Source organism: Ammospiza nelsoni, chromosome 5 (assembly GCF_027579445.1).
Source record: "Ammospiza nelsoni isolate bAmmNel1 chromosome 5, bAmmNel1.pri, whole genome shotgun sequence".
Taxonomy (NCBI): Eukaryota; Metazoa; Chordata; class Aves; order Passeriformes; family Passerellidae; genus Ammospiza; species Ammospiza nelsoni.
This window is the reverse complement of record NC_080637.1, coordinates 61391376-61407327: the sequence shown is the minus strand read 5'-3', so window position 1 is coordinate 61407327 and position 15952 is coordinate 61391376. Positions and strand designations below refer to the sequence as shown.

At 42.1% G+C, this 15952-nt stretch overlaps 1 protein-coding gene across 1 annotated transcript in view; it reads right to left on the bottom strand.

The window, feature by feature from the left end:
- The window catches only part of TMEM178B (transmembrane protein 178B), a 206721-nt gene extending 190769 nt beyond the window's left edge, over positions 1-15952 (bottom strand). The window contains exon 1 of the mRNA XM_059473054.1: positions 15571-15952. Within this exon, the coding sequence (XP_059329037.1) occupies positions 15571-15952 (382 nt within the window). The remainder of the gene's footprint in view (positions 1-15570) is intronic.

Sequence of the window (15952 nt, the reverse complement as noted above, 5' to 3'; positions counted from 1 at the left end):
TCCAGGTCCCATGGAAATGGCCAACATCAGAGTTCCCCGTGGGCAGCAGGAGCCCACACAGGTGCAGCATCGCAGGGGTTCACAGTCTGCACAAGGAGGGGCTGTATGCCACCTGGCACAGGAGGTAATGGGCCACACAAAGGGGAGCTGTCAAACCAGACAGCCTCCCCAAATCACCCCACAGTGATGGCTGTGCAAGACCTGCATTGCCAAACATGAGCCTGCAAGGACGAGGCCAGCAAGGGGGCTTTGCCAGGGTTGGTGCTGCCTGGAGGCTGTGACCCATCTGTGATCTGGAACCCTGTCTCCTTTTCCCCCTCCCATGCCTCTTGCTGCAAGGTAAAGCTGCAGAGACCACAAAGCTCCTGGAGATTTTCTCCCCAGCCTGCACTTGTTTAAAGGGTTAATTCCAAAAGGCTCCTGCATCCTCTCACATACTCCTCTGTACACATGCTTCACATTAGTCACTTCTTCCTAGCAAAGCTGTGTGCTCTGATTCAGGCCAGACTCTGCCTGTGACTGAAAAAGGGACATGTTCGGTCATCTGTCCTAGTCCTGATGGAAACAAGCTGATGCCTGCTGTATTTCACGAGAGCTATGTCCCATCTAATTTTAAATGTCACTTGTAATAGCTGGTTTTTCTTCCCCAAATAACTTTTGCAGCCCTGCAGTTGTAGTCATCTGAAACCACAGGATTGGAGTTTGAATGGTCCCTGATATTATCAGTGAGCCGAGCCGTTGCTCTGCACCTCAGCCACCATTTTCCCCTTCCATCCTTTACTGAGATGGACGTGCAAATCCAAAGGAACCATTCCATCAAATCTGGTGAAGCTATCAAACACACAGCTTCTCTTCCACAGCAGAAGAAGCCTGTCTAAAGCCAAGGGAATATCTAGGTAACTGCAGCCAGTAGAGGGATTTAGGACTTTCACAAGGCATGACAAAACTGTCATTAAAGCAATAGAGCAGACCTGGGATCTTGAAAAAATGCAAAGACAATATTGTAAACAATGAGGGGGACTTGTTTGATAATGAGTTATTTCCAGCATACCACAAGATGCTCTTGAGCCTCCTGAATTCACTGCCATCTTCAATGCTTGTGTCCCCTTGGAGGAATTGCTGCACTACCCAAAAGCTCAATTACACAAACTTATTCAGAATCCCTTAAGATGTTTGGGTTATAAGGCTCATGCTGTGTATTGATTTGTCTTCTCCTCCTCCCTGCTCACCTCAGGGCCTCATTTCCCATTTTGTGTACATTGGTTTCCTGGATTGCAGAGGGAATTGTCTCAAGGTCATACCAAGATGCTTTAGTATGGCTCAGTTATGAAAAATGCATGTAGCCAAAAATATTGTTTAAAAGCAATAGACTGAGTATATAATGTCTGTGGCCCAAAGGAGCCCTGATGTATTTAAGATACAGGGATATAGAGGCAGACTTTTAAAAACTGCCCGTACTTTACCAGTTAAAAGGATGAGAACAAATGAGGCTGTGATCTGTCAAGTGATCCTTCATCACTCCCAGCACAGGCCCATAATCCTTTGGTTGTGATTATGCAAAAGAATATTACATTGATCCTGTAAAATATCTCTGATTGGATCAATGTTATTTTCTCTCGCATTGACAAGGTCTTACATGAGAATGACTATAATTCCACTGCTAACACTGTCTTAGTGAAATCCCCCAATAAATCCTGCAAGCAGCACTGTTAGTAATACCTTTATTAGACTAACTAAACAAGATATTTATATGCAGGGCTTTCCAAAGGACTCTGGCTCCTGCTTCAGTTTCTGGAGGAAAACTTGATCAGAAGTGCTCTGCTGGAAGAATTGCCCCCAAGGAGGCTCTGCAAGGACAGAAATGGCAGGTGAAATAACCCTTTCAAGATGAAAAAGGCTGGTCACAGGCTTGCCCTTGTCCTGCCCCTACTACAGTAAGGACACAAACACATCTTTGACAGAAAAATTTCACCATGAGTCTGGTTCACAGGCAGCATTAGAGTTCAGGCTCTTCCCGCACATTCCACACACATGTCAATAGTTTGCTAACAGCCAAAGGGGAAACATGGTGTTTATATACCTTTTGTCACTTCAATTTTTGTTCAAGGACAGATTCTGGCCTTAACACTCAAAAAAAGGTCTGCTCCCCTTGCAGCCACTGCTGTCTCTCCTTACCAGTGCTTCTCGCAATCTTTCCCTTCTCTCTTTGCAGATGTTTTCCCTAACTTTGCCACCATTTTCTTTTGTCCACAACTCCAAACTTTCAGTCCCAGTAATTTCATTCTTACTCTGACCTCCCCTTCATCAGTGAGTTTGAATTTTCACCTTCTGGCTTGAAACATGATGCTCCAGTGAAATGACTGTGATCACCTTGCTAAGTCATTTTTCCAGGCTGCCTGAGGGCTCAGGCACCCACTGCATCTCTGGTTCACTTCAAGAAAGTTACTTTAATCCATGAGAGCTACAAATTTATTTCAGACTTATCTTCCTAAACCTTTAAATAGAACCATAAGAATCACAAAAAAACAAAGTAGTACTTCTAATATAAAGCTGGAGAACAGCTGAAAGATCAGTATATACAGCCATACATCAATTAGCAGATGAAAAAGCTACAAAGACAATACATCAACAGAAAAATATCAAACAAAAAAACAGCATGGTAGACAATAGGCCTTGTTAAATCCTTTGAAAGCAGATTGGCATCTGTGATGGGTAAACTTTGGCTCTTACATGTTTCATGTGAAAACTTTACCCATATTTTTTACAGCAATATACCAAAATGTCAGAGGAGTCACTTCTCAGCTCCCAGACCTTAGAAACAATGAAAAAATAATTGATATGTTATCTTTGGAAAGGAACAGCCTGGTGGTAAAAGAAACTGTTAAAGACCATAGAGAGAACTCCTGACCTATTTCTTCCACTCATATCCAGTTTTCTACATAGTTGCCTCTATCTTTTGGTTCAGGTATGTGTGCACAAATGCCTAAACCATGATATCAGCTTAAAAGATTGTTGCCATAGCTCTGATGGAGAGTGAGACTTACTCAAATTAAAACTTAAACTCAGGAGCTCTGACCTGCATTTTAACACAGACCAAAACCTGGAAAGAAAGCATTGAAATGAATGGAGAAATGTTCGTATTTGAGTATTAGAACCAAGTCCTACCCTGGTGTAAATTGCCACCAGGATAGATATAACTGGGGCAATTTGTGCCTTCTGAGAGCTAAACAGTTGGATCTCATTTCAAAACACAGATCCTAAAGACATTCAATGAAACATTATCCCAAGCAACCTGAAGAGCCTCAGTCCTCAGAGGAGGTATTTCAGTTCCTAACTCACGTGCCCAAGAGGAATATTCAAACAACCTAATTTCCTAGGTGTCAGGTAAAATGTACCATCCAACCAGAGCAATCAAGTGCAGGTCACCTCAAACTTCAGGTACAGGAACTCCCAAAATGCCATGAATTGCATTCAAAGGACAGAAAATCTTTAAAGAAGCTGTGCCATTCCAGCCATCCTAATGCCACCAGCCAAAAGCTACACCCTGGTAACAAAACCAAATGGACACCAAGACCCCTCAGATGGAAGCAAGGCTGGCAGCAGGTGAAGCAGAGCTTGACTTTGAACCTTTGCCCATGTCTCGGCATTGTGGGCAGCTTCCCACTAAAGTCCTGCTCCTTTCTCCTTTCTCTCCCTTTGTACTTGTACTTGTAGAGTCACACATGGGCAAAGAGGACTTTGGTGCTGAAGAGTTCATCTGCTCCTGCTCCTACTGCTTCTTCATTTGAAGGCATTGGCAATGCAATTAGTTGCTGTGTCACAGGCTGGAGGCTGATAATAACTGACGAACAAAAGGGGGCAGATGTGCCACAAGTTCTGCTGTGGCACAGAGTGCAGGGGACACCAGAAAGAACAGCATAGGGGACAGGAAGGAAAGACTGGGGGAGAAGCAGAGGCCGTCCCTGTAGTGCCATCACTGTCAGTGTGAAGGAAAATTTACACAGACATACATCTTTCCTGCTTCCAACCAATCAAGGAGCCTGTCCCTCCTTCTCTGGAAGACACTTAAATTGCCACACTCTTCCCAATGACACCTTCTGTTTAAAAAAATGTTTAAAACAAGAACCCATGCTTTCTACAAATGGAATTTTCCAGGTCCAGAGGCCAGGACACTGTATAGGCCCATTCTGCAGCCTCTTCACCACTGATAAACATGGACCTTATGGAGTGGACAGTGAGATTTGGTCCTGCTCCCATCCCCACAAAGCTGATGCCCTGGGAGTTTCTGACTACCTTTCCCACCAGGATCAATGAGTTAGAAAGAATAGCTTTTTAAAATGGAAGGATTCTCCCTCAAGACACCGAGTAGAAAGGATTCCTCTTTCCTCGTGTGTTGGGGAAGATGAAACAGGAAAGCCTTATAAATATGATTGCCTGGCAAAAGATTTTGAGAATATGGAAACTATAAGTGAGATTGAAATGAAAGCAAGCTTTGAGATACCAAGTCTTAGTTACTGAATGACTGGAAAACAATGGTATGGCCAGGTGAAGACAATCTCCTTTTGATTAAACAATACCCTCTGCTTGCAGACAGGCCCAAGGGGCAGAGCAAACCCAACTAGCTTGGGTTAGAAAAGGCCTTTAAGATCATCAAATCATTCTAGTTGTGCTTTGGCCCTTCTAATTTCCTTTTTGCATATCCTTATTACATCCTTGTAGTCCTCCTGTGCTGCCTGCCTCTTTCTCCAAAGGCCACAGTCTCTCGTTCCAACACACCACTCACTCTCAAGTCTTGGCTGCCACATGAATCCTCTACCTCCACTGCAACAGCAAACCAAAGGGCCTTGCTAGCACACTGTCCCTAAAACACAAGTGTGCCACCCTCAGGCTTATCTCTAAGAAGCCTGGCTTTATCTCTTTCCCCCTTCAAATCTAGCTCAATGAGCCCTGCCAACTTCTGTGCAAAGATGCTACTGGTCCCCTACTCCAGGAATTCTACTGTTGACTTCATCTTGACACTTCCCCTCTCAGAACTTTTTGCCTTCCCTCAGTCAGTTCCTTAAACCCTCTGTAAATTTTGTACTAATTACCTTAACATCACAACAAACCATTTCCTTAGGGGCAGAATATAAAATGCTCTACCAAAATCCTGATAATTTAGGTCTGAAGCATTTCCTTATCTTAAACCCCCAGTTATCTTCCTAGCAAAATATATCAGGGTAGTTGGGCACAGTTCAAATAGGAAAACACACGTTGCCTGTTTACTTCATTTTCCCCTGTGCATTTAACTAATCTCTCCTTTAGAACTTACTTTAAACACTGCTTGGTGTTATTATGATCAAACTAAAAGGTCCACTGTGGCCCAGACAACTTCTGCTCCTTTCTTTAAATATAGATTTGCTACTTTTCATGCCTAATGTACCACTCTAATTAGACAGATTTATTGAAAATCCTTTTTACTGGACTTGCAATGTCACATCTTTCAAAAGACTGAGATGGAAATTGTCCAACTTCCCAATTTGAGCCCATTAAGTTATTTGAGTTTTTCCATTTCCCCTGCTCCTGTTGGCTGTCTCCTTTCTCTCTCTGATCACCATAATATCCCTCCCTTTCTCTTTAACCATTACAGAATATCACATGAACAAAACTGGACAGTCTTGGGAACTGGTAAATAGAAAGGGGATGAAATTTAACATAAAATATGTAATTAGGGATCAACAATTACAAATTTCTTTCCAATGCAAATGGCTGCCCTGCAGAGCTTTTGCATTGTTGAGCAACTGTCCTCTGTGTAAAAGAGGGACCATTCTACTCTTCAAATTCCTTTATGTTTAGGCATTTGGATACTCTCTTAATCTAAGACAAATCTATATAATTGGATCATCAGCTACCATAAACCATCACCTCTTCGAAATAGCTCTAGTGACCCTAATCTACACCTGCAACATCTGAAAAAGTTTCTTTTGTTTGTGTTTGTTTCTGTTATAATATTTATATCTTTAAATGACCATTAGGCAGAAAGTAAAGTATCTACACTATAAAGGCTCTTTTGCATATTCAAAGATAGGCACTGATTAATAGGGACACAGACAGAGACAAAGAATTATACTTTCATATTCAGGCAGAAAGATCTTTTTAAACAGCTTTTGTTACCCAATAAAATTAGCATGACAGTTTCATCCTATTAGAAAGTCTAGAAATACATTTAGGAAGCTTTTTTCAAATGTCTGCTGTTAAAACTCATAACCAACAGAAGTTCTCAGAATTAAGTGAGGGCTACCATGAGACACCCCATGTCTTTCACTCCATCTGGTGAGATATCTTAACAGGATCCACACTGCTGTGTACACAGGACATGCTGAAACTCCTTAAAAGCCCCCAGCTATGCAAATACCATTCTCCATACACACACACAACTCCCACTTTCTGGAAAATATCCTGAATTAATATTATCCTGATATTTATTTATCTTCTTTGAGGTTCAAGCTGAGACTGGAACATGGCTGTTGCAAGCACTGGACAAACTTGCTGAACTCTGTTGGGGAGAGTCATGCTTACACCTCTGTAAGGGTACACAGGATAAACTCACAGCAGGAAGGCAGAGCAAGTTGTACAAGAGCCAGTGGTAGTGACTTCTCTGCTCTTTAAGCTGTATATTTTAGTGCATCTTCTGTTCTGTTCAGTGTACAACTCTGCTTGCTCCAGTCAGTCCCAAAAAGGCAGGGCTTCATCCTGAACCCTGTGGATTTCCCCCCATTCTTCTCCTCCACCACCTGGACAATCCCCTGGACTCTTTCAACAAGCACCAGCCACCTCTTCACTTCAAGCTTCCTTGGCCTTTCTGTCACCTCAGATCATCAGCATCAAGGACTTCTTGCCTGCCCTCATTCTTTTATCACTCTATCTTTCCTTGCCTTTCTCCACGTGTAGATGTTATCCATGCTGCATTCTTTCATTCACAGACCTTTTGCCTTGCATTCCCCTAGCTACTCCTGCCCTGTACCCCAAATCCCAGCTGGACTTTGCTATGTCTCACACAGCAGGGCATCCCTAATGGGAACCCTCCTGCCTGCCTAACTTTCTCCTCTATAAATGCATGGTTTCCCCATTTAAGTTCTGCTCATTTCCCAGCTTACTACTCTGGCTCAGCACAGTTAAATCTCAGACTCACAGTCACAATCACCTCTTAGCCACATTTGGCTCCTTCTCAGACCCTCCTGCCTCCTCCAGCCCCCACTTCAGCTGTCACGCAGGATTTCACCTGGTTCTTCCATGAGAAAATGACAAACCATGCTCTTCCTCTTCCAGAAGCTTTGCCTTCTGTTTCCTCTTGCCTTCCTACAACTCCTTCCCCATTCTTCTCTCCTACAGATGAAAACCTCCTATGTGGCTCTATTCCTTTCTTTTATTTGCCACTGAGCCAGTCTTACCCAGCCTCCTGCCTTTCCTTACAGCTGCTCTTGCCCTCTCTTTGCCTTGACCTCTCACACCCCTCTGCCTCTTTACTCTCATAACACAAATACCATTCAATCTCTTTCCTCTCAAAATAGTCTCATCTTAAAACACTGTTTTATCTTAAAACATTTATTTTCCCCTATAAATACCATGTCTTTTCCTCTCCTCCCTTCCTCACCAACCTCTCTGACTATGCCAGCTACAAAAGTTGCCTGGAGTTCACTGTGACTTCCTCTCCTTTGCAACCACTACTAAAATTTTACTTTATGTACTGGGCAATCTTCAGCACAGTCTGAATACTCTGTTCTCAGCTGCTGCAGCACACTGGCTACCTGCAGTATTCTCTTGTGCTGTTTAAACTTGAAGCAGTGTCTCTCTTCAGCTACTGTGGTGTTACTGACTTCTACTGCATCACCTTTGAATCTGCTCCTTTTGCATGCCCTCCAGAAGACACTTTTGTTCTCCTAGATCTGCTGGGGTTCATGGGGCTTTTCTCTTTTTCTCTTTCTGTATTTCACTCCTTGATAATTTCAAGTGCAAACATAGATTCCACTCTGATCTCCATGGAGAAATTTCCAAGCTCACTCCTCTAACATAGACTTGTCTTCCTAGGTCCATACCCACAGTATCTCTAATATTTCTTCATGGACACACATATAACAAACTCAGCTTATTGTAATTATAACAGAGTCCCTAATGGCCTTCTTCCTTCTTTACTACATACTCTCTTCAGTAATTCCCCTCTAGATCATCACAGACAATGCTATTACTTTTTTCATCGTTCTGGTCCAGAACTGGAGCAACATTATCATCTCATCTCTCTCACCATGGATATAGATCCAGGGGATGTCTAAGGTTTGCATATCCTCTCACCATCCAGGCTCTCACCACCTCCTGCCTTTATTACCACAATATTTCTTTTTCTGACCTTTACAAATGTGAACTTGCCCTCCATGTATGCATTTAGGATGCTGCTAGAGATATAATTTTCCCAACACATCACTCTGACCATGTCATTTCTCTTAGCAGCTGTAGACTGCTGTCCCTGTATCTATCTCATTAGTGTAATCTACTTGTCTTCATTAAGGAAATGTCAACTTCTTCCTACAGGCATCCAAAGAGGTCAATCCCCATCACCTGCTTATTAATATTTCAAGCAGACATGACCCATGATTTCTCTGGTGCCATCCCTCAATCTTTGGAAGACCATCCTGTAAGCATCCACACTTCTTATTCATTATCCTTCTTTACAACTGCATATGTGTAGGAATGCCATATTTTGTGGTGCTCACAGGAATGTGGTTTGCCTCCTGGTGTTCTAAAGCCACACCATTCATGCTGAACATAATTACTTTGTAGTCTCTCTGTACTCGCTCATAAGGCTGCATTCACTGCCAATATTTAAAGTGCAGCCACATGTCAAAAGGCCAGGGACATTTTTCTGATCCGTGATTTCTGATCCATGATTAAGGCTCATAAATCTGAGGGCAGAATGCGAACTGGCATTAATAATAGTGAACGAAATCCCTATTATACTGCTACTGAGCTGAGGTGAGAGATTTAGTCCCTTGCCTCAGGTCATGAAGAAAGACTATGGCAGAGCTTGGACTGAATTCCAGCTTTGTAAGCCCCTGCCCTAACTGCAGTACTACCTTTCTTTTATCTATTTTGGTACTTATCTACAAAGGATTATGATTTCAGCAGGCTCAGCTGGGCAGTTCTGAATACTTATTAATAAAAGAATAAGGCCTAATGAGAAAGAAAATGGATCAATTTCCATTTTTTTTACTCTGATTTCTCTCCTGCAGGGAAAACGTGTTAGTTTATATTCTTTTAAGTGGATTCTAGTCTGAATGATCTGTTAAGGGAACATGGATCCCAGAATCCACATTATTTATTTATTCTTTCCTTAAAGACTAAGAAACACCATCTCAATTCTTTCTTTTGGTCCTAAAGAGGTAAATGCGTAGTAAAGAGTTCCAGCAGCAGTTTGTGAGCAATGAGCCATTAAGTAACTCACATTATAAGTTACTGTCATTATTTCTGCTAAACCTACAAACAGAAAGGCTTATCTACAAAGGTTCTGCAATAGTTAATGAACTCATTCCCCTCTTGAACCTTTTCTAAATGCACAGAAATACTTTTTCAATGCAAAAAAGCAATATTAATATGGATTTTTATTGCAGGAGATGACAAAATAGTTCAGACCATTTCATCTCTATTAAAATAAAATTATCTTTCAAATTTTTATTTTTAGAGTGAATAGAACACAACTACACCCATATTAAATCTTTCCTCCACAGCTTTAGCAAATTTTTAGCAGTAGGTAGAAATTATAAAACTGCTGAGATATCTCAAAAGGATTTGGATGTTCAATTAAATGAACAGGAATTAAGCATGCAGTCCTGCAGGCAGCTCTGCAAACAGTTTCTCTTGAGAAGGGCATGATCCTGTCATTTTTACTCAGGCAAAATTTCCATTTGTCTTCACTGGCAAATTTGTTTGAAAGCCAAGAGCTGGATTGAAATTTGCCCTTTAAAATTCATGATCAAAACCAGGTGCTGTTCTTTCAAATTACATATATGTTCTTATTATTTTTAGCAGATATATATTATCAAACTAATTATCCCAGATGTGTCAGAGGAATGTGTCAGGTTCTTCTTACTTGTGGCAAATAAACTTGTTCGTGAATTGCTAATTAAAATATTAAACTGCTTATTCAAGATATGATGGGCCAAATCCTGCTGGAACTTATACACATGAACCAGTGATTTCATCCACTAAAGGATTTTAGAAAATCCCTCAACAAGAGGATGGCTTTGCTGTATCTCAGTTGTTTGACTTCCAGTCTTAAATCAACTGACCAAGAATAATTTCAGCATCAAAAACTGCAAAACTGAGTACCTGGATAGCCTAAGATTCAACTCCAGTGCTGTCTATTGCCTGAATTTCAGTGGATGCCTCCAGCAGAACTCCAGCTGTGACAGGAGGGAGCACAGACCTTGCACTGGCCTTTCTAGCCAGGGACAATTTTAACCTCAAAGGAAACACTAAAGGCCTGAACTTGCTGCATCACCATATTCAATAAAACATTTACTATTGACTTCTGTAGGATCAGAATCCAGACTTCAATAAAGTCCCTTTTTTAACGAGTCCATTTGAAAAACATTTGGGATTTCAAGCACATATTTTAAACAATGCATTTGAGTCTTGAATGTATTAAGGATAGATGAAAAAAATGGCTGTCCTAATTTACCTGTCAAAACCATTGCACTTTAAAAGTCAAATCTTGAGCATTGTAGGGTATGGCAAGAATCTTAACAAAAAAAAAATCTTTTTGCTCTTTGCAGCTAGATACAGCTGCAAGTAGCCTCTCTCAGTAGCCTCTTTCCATTTGTGTATAAATAATCCCTAGTGACGGCTGGAGTAGTCCTGTTAAGCCTTTCTTCCTCAGTTATGCCCTGCCTCTGACAAACCAAACCAGAGAATGCTTTCACCTCAGAAATCTTGCCTATTATTTCATGTGGAGGTAGGCTGCACAGGAATTATTTAGGGTTTGGGGTTTTTTTCAGTGGTGGCATGGGCTAAGTATACTTACAATAAAATGTTTTTAAAATAGGATTTACTATGACTTGCAAAGAAGAAAAGAAAGAAGGTAAAAGGAGGGTTGGAAAAACAAGGTCATTGTAAATTCTGGGGGTTTTTAAATAAAAATTGGATTCCAATGGCAAGCATCAGAGCCCCATCCAGTCACATTTAACTGGCAGCCTTCCAAAGGCAAGATGAAAGGTCCTCTGAGTAGTAATTGTCTAAATGGAACAGACTCTGGTTATTGTGCAACTTCTTCATCTACTTTATTGTACCTTTATAATTAAATGATGAAATTCGCTTTTTTCCCTTCTCGTTTTCCTCTCAACTACTGCAGGAAAGCATCTGAGCAGCATTGCCATAGGATGCAGGCAGACTCTGTGGCTCCCCATTTTTTTCTGGCTCACTACAAGTCGTGCACAAGGAGTTGTGAGCTGCTGGTTGCCAAAGCAGGACAAACTCTGCCTTCTCCAGACACTCACCTGCATTCCAGCTCTCTGCTTGCTTAGCCCTGCAGTTGGTTGGCTCACTCAGAGTTGTTGCTTGGGTGAGGGATTGCTGCTTTTGCTAGAAACTCCCTGCTAAACAGGAAAACAGTAGATATGATGGGACAGGGTGAGCTCTATGATCAAAGGAGCCTCCAGCAGCAAAGGCTACTCAGTTTGTGAGGGAGAAACACCTGAGAATTGGAAGGGGTTTAGAATATTATGCTGAACAACCCCAGAGACAGCATTTCCTGACTCTGCAAGGCTTTAGGGATCAGGAGTGAAACTCTCATCCCAAGACTCTAAAAGGCTCAATCAGATGTGAAAGAGTCAGAGGAACAGCTCTATTAGCTTTCTTTTTCACTGGTCCCTCTGTATCAGAGTGCTTTCCCTCAGTCCAAGCAGTCCATTCCCAGAAATACAGATTATTCAGCAGAGGAAAAGTTAGCAAGACTGAGACCTCAGTTTGCATGTTCAACTCCAATAACTTCTTTACTGATTGTAATTTCTGTTGTTTCTGATTTTTTTTTCATCATGTCAAAGAGAAGAAATGAACTGCCTAATTTTGTTGGAACTTTAGAATACTCCTTTGGTCTCATGCTAGTCTGCCTCTCCTTGAGTATTCTTACTTGTGACAATCTCTTTTAATTCACTGCCTATTTACCTAATTGTATTAGTTTAAAACATGCACATGGGTTCTATGAAAATACAAAAAAGAGAATAGGAGAAATAAAAATAGGACCAACTATTTTGTATACGTACTGCTATCAATTATACCTATATATAAGAAACCTGAAGCAACAGATCTCCAGCTTTTCTGACTAAATCCAACACAAAGGTCTTGATTTATTTCCCGGAAAGTAAAAATTAATAAATACAGAATAGAATTACAGAAGTGGCCCAACCTATTCAGGAACAGAATTGGTTTTTAAAATCACTGATATCAGAATATTGCCAAGTACCACAGTTCCTGATCCTGCCACAAGCCATTGCCTATAGCTTGTATTAATTTCAGCAGAGTTCACAAGCAGAATAATTGCAGGGTATTTGCAAAGCTAGTTAGGCTCTTAATGACCATTTTTTGTTATACTTTGATAGACAAATCTCAATAGACCGTTCTCAATACTGAAAGTCTTGCCTAGGGAAAAATGTAGGATCTGTTTTAAACTAAATGGATCACAGATTCTGTCCAGCTTTAAAAGCAAACAAACAAAAAACCAAAACACTTAAAATTTACATTCAATTATATATAACATTATACACCATATTTGAGGCCAGAGCCTGCATTAGTTTATCCACTTCTACAAGAGGTATATTACATTAAATTAACAGAGGAATAAGAGTTAAAGCTGTATGTCCATCCTCTTTTATAAGTTATCTGCCCTGGATCTCATAGAGAGTGATTTCATCTGTGTAAGGGTATGTGCCCCAGCCAGGTTATTTGAACACTACACAGGGAATATCTGCAGCCCCTCACACCTGCACATGACATATTCTGTCCACACACCCATCCCTGCAGCTCCTAAACCCCAAAAAAGGATCTGTCATGGAAGTGAAAACTACTTTTAGCTTTTACCTTCATGATATATCCTGTTGGTATGTACCTGGAATACCTGCCTTGTTTTGAGCTCACAGCTCTTCTCAGCACTGGACAGCAGCAACACTTACTTCACTTTCACCACATAAGTGAGGGTCAAAAAGGAAACATCTCTATTTTTATTTCTGAGCAAGTCAAACACTATTTTATTGAATTGCCATTATACTTGCCTTTTCTGTGTTTCAGTCTAGAGGTGCCAAAGCACATATATATTTATTTATATATGTGCTATACCTCTATATGGGTGACTCTTCCTCATGGCTGAGAGCTACAGCATAGACAGATCCTCACCCCAGAAAGGCCAGCAAATGAACTGAAATGCTGCTGTTTAATGTTACAAGTCTCCCTCCTCGAGCACTTCTCTCATCCCACAACGAAGTTTGCTAGAAGTGTATCAGAAAACACTTAGAGCAGGCAAGGAATGACACACCCAGATATTTGCACACAGCTCCTTTACGTGCACACGCTGCACATCTGACCTGGGGCAGTGGGTTTGCCTGGCCATCTGCAGCCACAGCCACACAGGGTGTGTGTGCGGGGACACTCACTGCACTGGGCCCAGGGAACCCCTGCTGGGTGTTTGGAGTTAGCTTACTCCACACACATGAACACGAGACTACGGCAAGATCTTTCAAAGACCACCTTCTCCTGCATGCAACCACCTCATCTTGCTTTGTCACATTCTCCCTGTGGGTAACACTGCCATTACACATAACCCTGAGACGCAGAAATTCAGCTGTTTCTGGCAGGAGAAATGGACATTCCTGCTCCCAGGACAAGCCAAGTGGAGAAAGAGGAAAGACTCTCACTTATTTCAGGCTGAAAATCCTCTCTAATAACCACAGCTCCATTTGCAAAGGTGAGCTCTGTTGACATGTTTGCCCGCTGTCAAGGTTGAATTTGTTTATGCCCCGAGCACAGCGAGCACACGTGGCAGAGCAATCCAGCTCACCATGGCCAGCCCAGCACACACCATCCTCGCCTAGATGGAGAGCAGGAATCATTCCCTTGGCACTGAAACCAGCAGCAGGGTGTCTGGGTGCTGACAGCCTTCTGACACATCCACCTGTCATTTAAAAATGGGGCTGAAGACCCCAATCTATTTCCTAGGAGTTGTTAAATAGCAGCTGGATATGAAGGGTCCCTAGAAAGACAGGCAGGATCCCAAGCAGTGATCCAGGTACACCACCTGCTTGGACTGGTTTGGTACAAGTTTCTACCATGCTACTCACAGCCAGTGCTCACTCATAAAACATGTGGAACAAAACATGTACATGGGCACACGTGTGAGAACCCCCCTCCTGAATAATTAGCTTTAGGCAATAATTCCACTTGTAATGTCTGAGGAGGGAATTAATGAAGGCTATCAAGCAAGTTTGGGATAGAGAACACTCTTGGAAGACAAGTATTTTGGAAGATGGCACTGTGCAAGGAGCAATGATTTCACTACAATGGAAATAAACCAATGGGGAATCTTCTGATTGCAACAGAAGAACCATGGGAGGGAAATGTTATTTTGTAGTACAGAGTAACCATGCTGTGGGTAGCAAAGATGCCTTCATCCTTTACTAAAACCCTCATCATCCTGCAAAAACATGCATCTTCTGTTTAGCTAGGGGTTTATGCATGTATCCCCTTTCCTAGACTTCAGATCAAAGAAACATTTGGGGCAAAATGACCATCACCTTCAGTCACTACCCTGAGGGAGCAATTAAGACAAAGGACCAAAAGACAGGGAAAAAAAAAAGCACAAAAATGCTACAGGCAAACAGATGCATCACCACCCCAAGAGAAAATTATTCGTTTCCAATAAATTCATGTAATGTTTTGTAGATATTGAAAATATTCCAAAGCATAGCTCAGTGTAAACAGCAAGCTGGGTCTCCTCCTGCTCTTTAGCATTTCTCTTTGTTTACTCTCCATTTGAGGATAGAAAAAGCCTACATGTGAGCACTGCAAATGGTGTATTTCAGGATGGATGGGATATTCAGAAAAGCAGCGATGAAACACAGACACATGTAGCCTCCAATAAAATATTATGTACTTTGCCCAAGCTACCAGGGTCAAACAAACTGAAAAAAAAAAAGGCAACAGTGTCTCCTTTATGCACGCTTCTTATTTGTGTGTGGAAATAATCTGATACCATGGTGATGGAAAGACTACATCCAGATTAGAGAGAGAGGCATGAAAAAGATATTCTGGGGCATGTGTCTTCTCACCCTCATTGCCTTCTTGCTCCCAAACCCCAGGAGTAGAGATCCTGTGGGGAATTGCCCTGGCAGTGCTTCTGGAAGCAGTGCCCAGCCAGGCCAGTTCACCCATTGCAAGGAGAAGCACTTGGCTAGAGACGCCAGCTCCCATCTGTGAGCCCAAATGGCTCTGCGCAGCCCCTGCTCATCTCAGGAGCGCTTGGCACGTTCATCTGGTCACAAAAACAGCCCTTACCTTTGGCAATCAGCTCCTCCAGCTCCTGGTCGAACCCTTGTCGGTGGCATTTCCTCCAGAGCCCCATGTTGGTGGAATTGTACTGTCTGTTGCACTCGTCAACAGCGCTCATAGCAAAGATCTGCCTCCTGTTCCTTGCCAAGAGGAGTTTCCCTTCCCAGCGGTCCAACCTAGACCTGCTGGCCCTGAGAGGCAGGTTGTTGTTGGAGTTATAAATGAAGCCAGGATCATTCCTCTTAGTGGTGATGCTCTTGCACCTCTCTCTGTGCTTCCTGGCATCAGTTTCGTACCAATGGTCAGAGCAGATCGCCACAGCCAGCATGCCAAGGGCACACAGAGCTAAAGAGAGGCCAGCATAGAGCAGTAACCTTCCAGCAGCCAT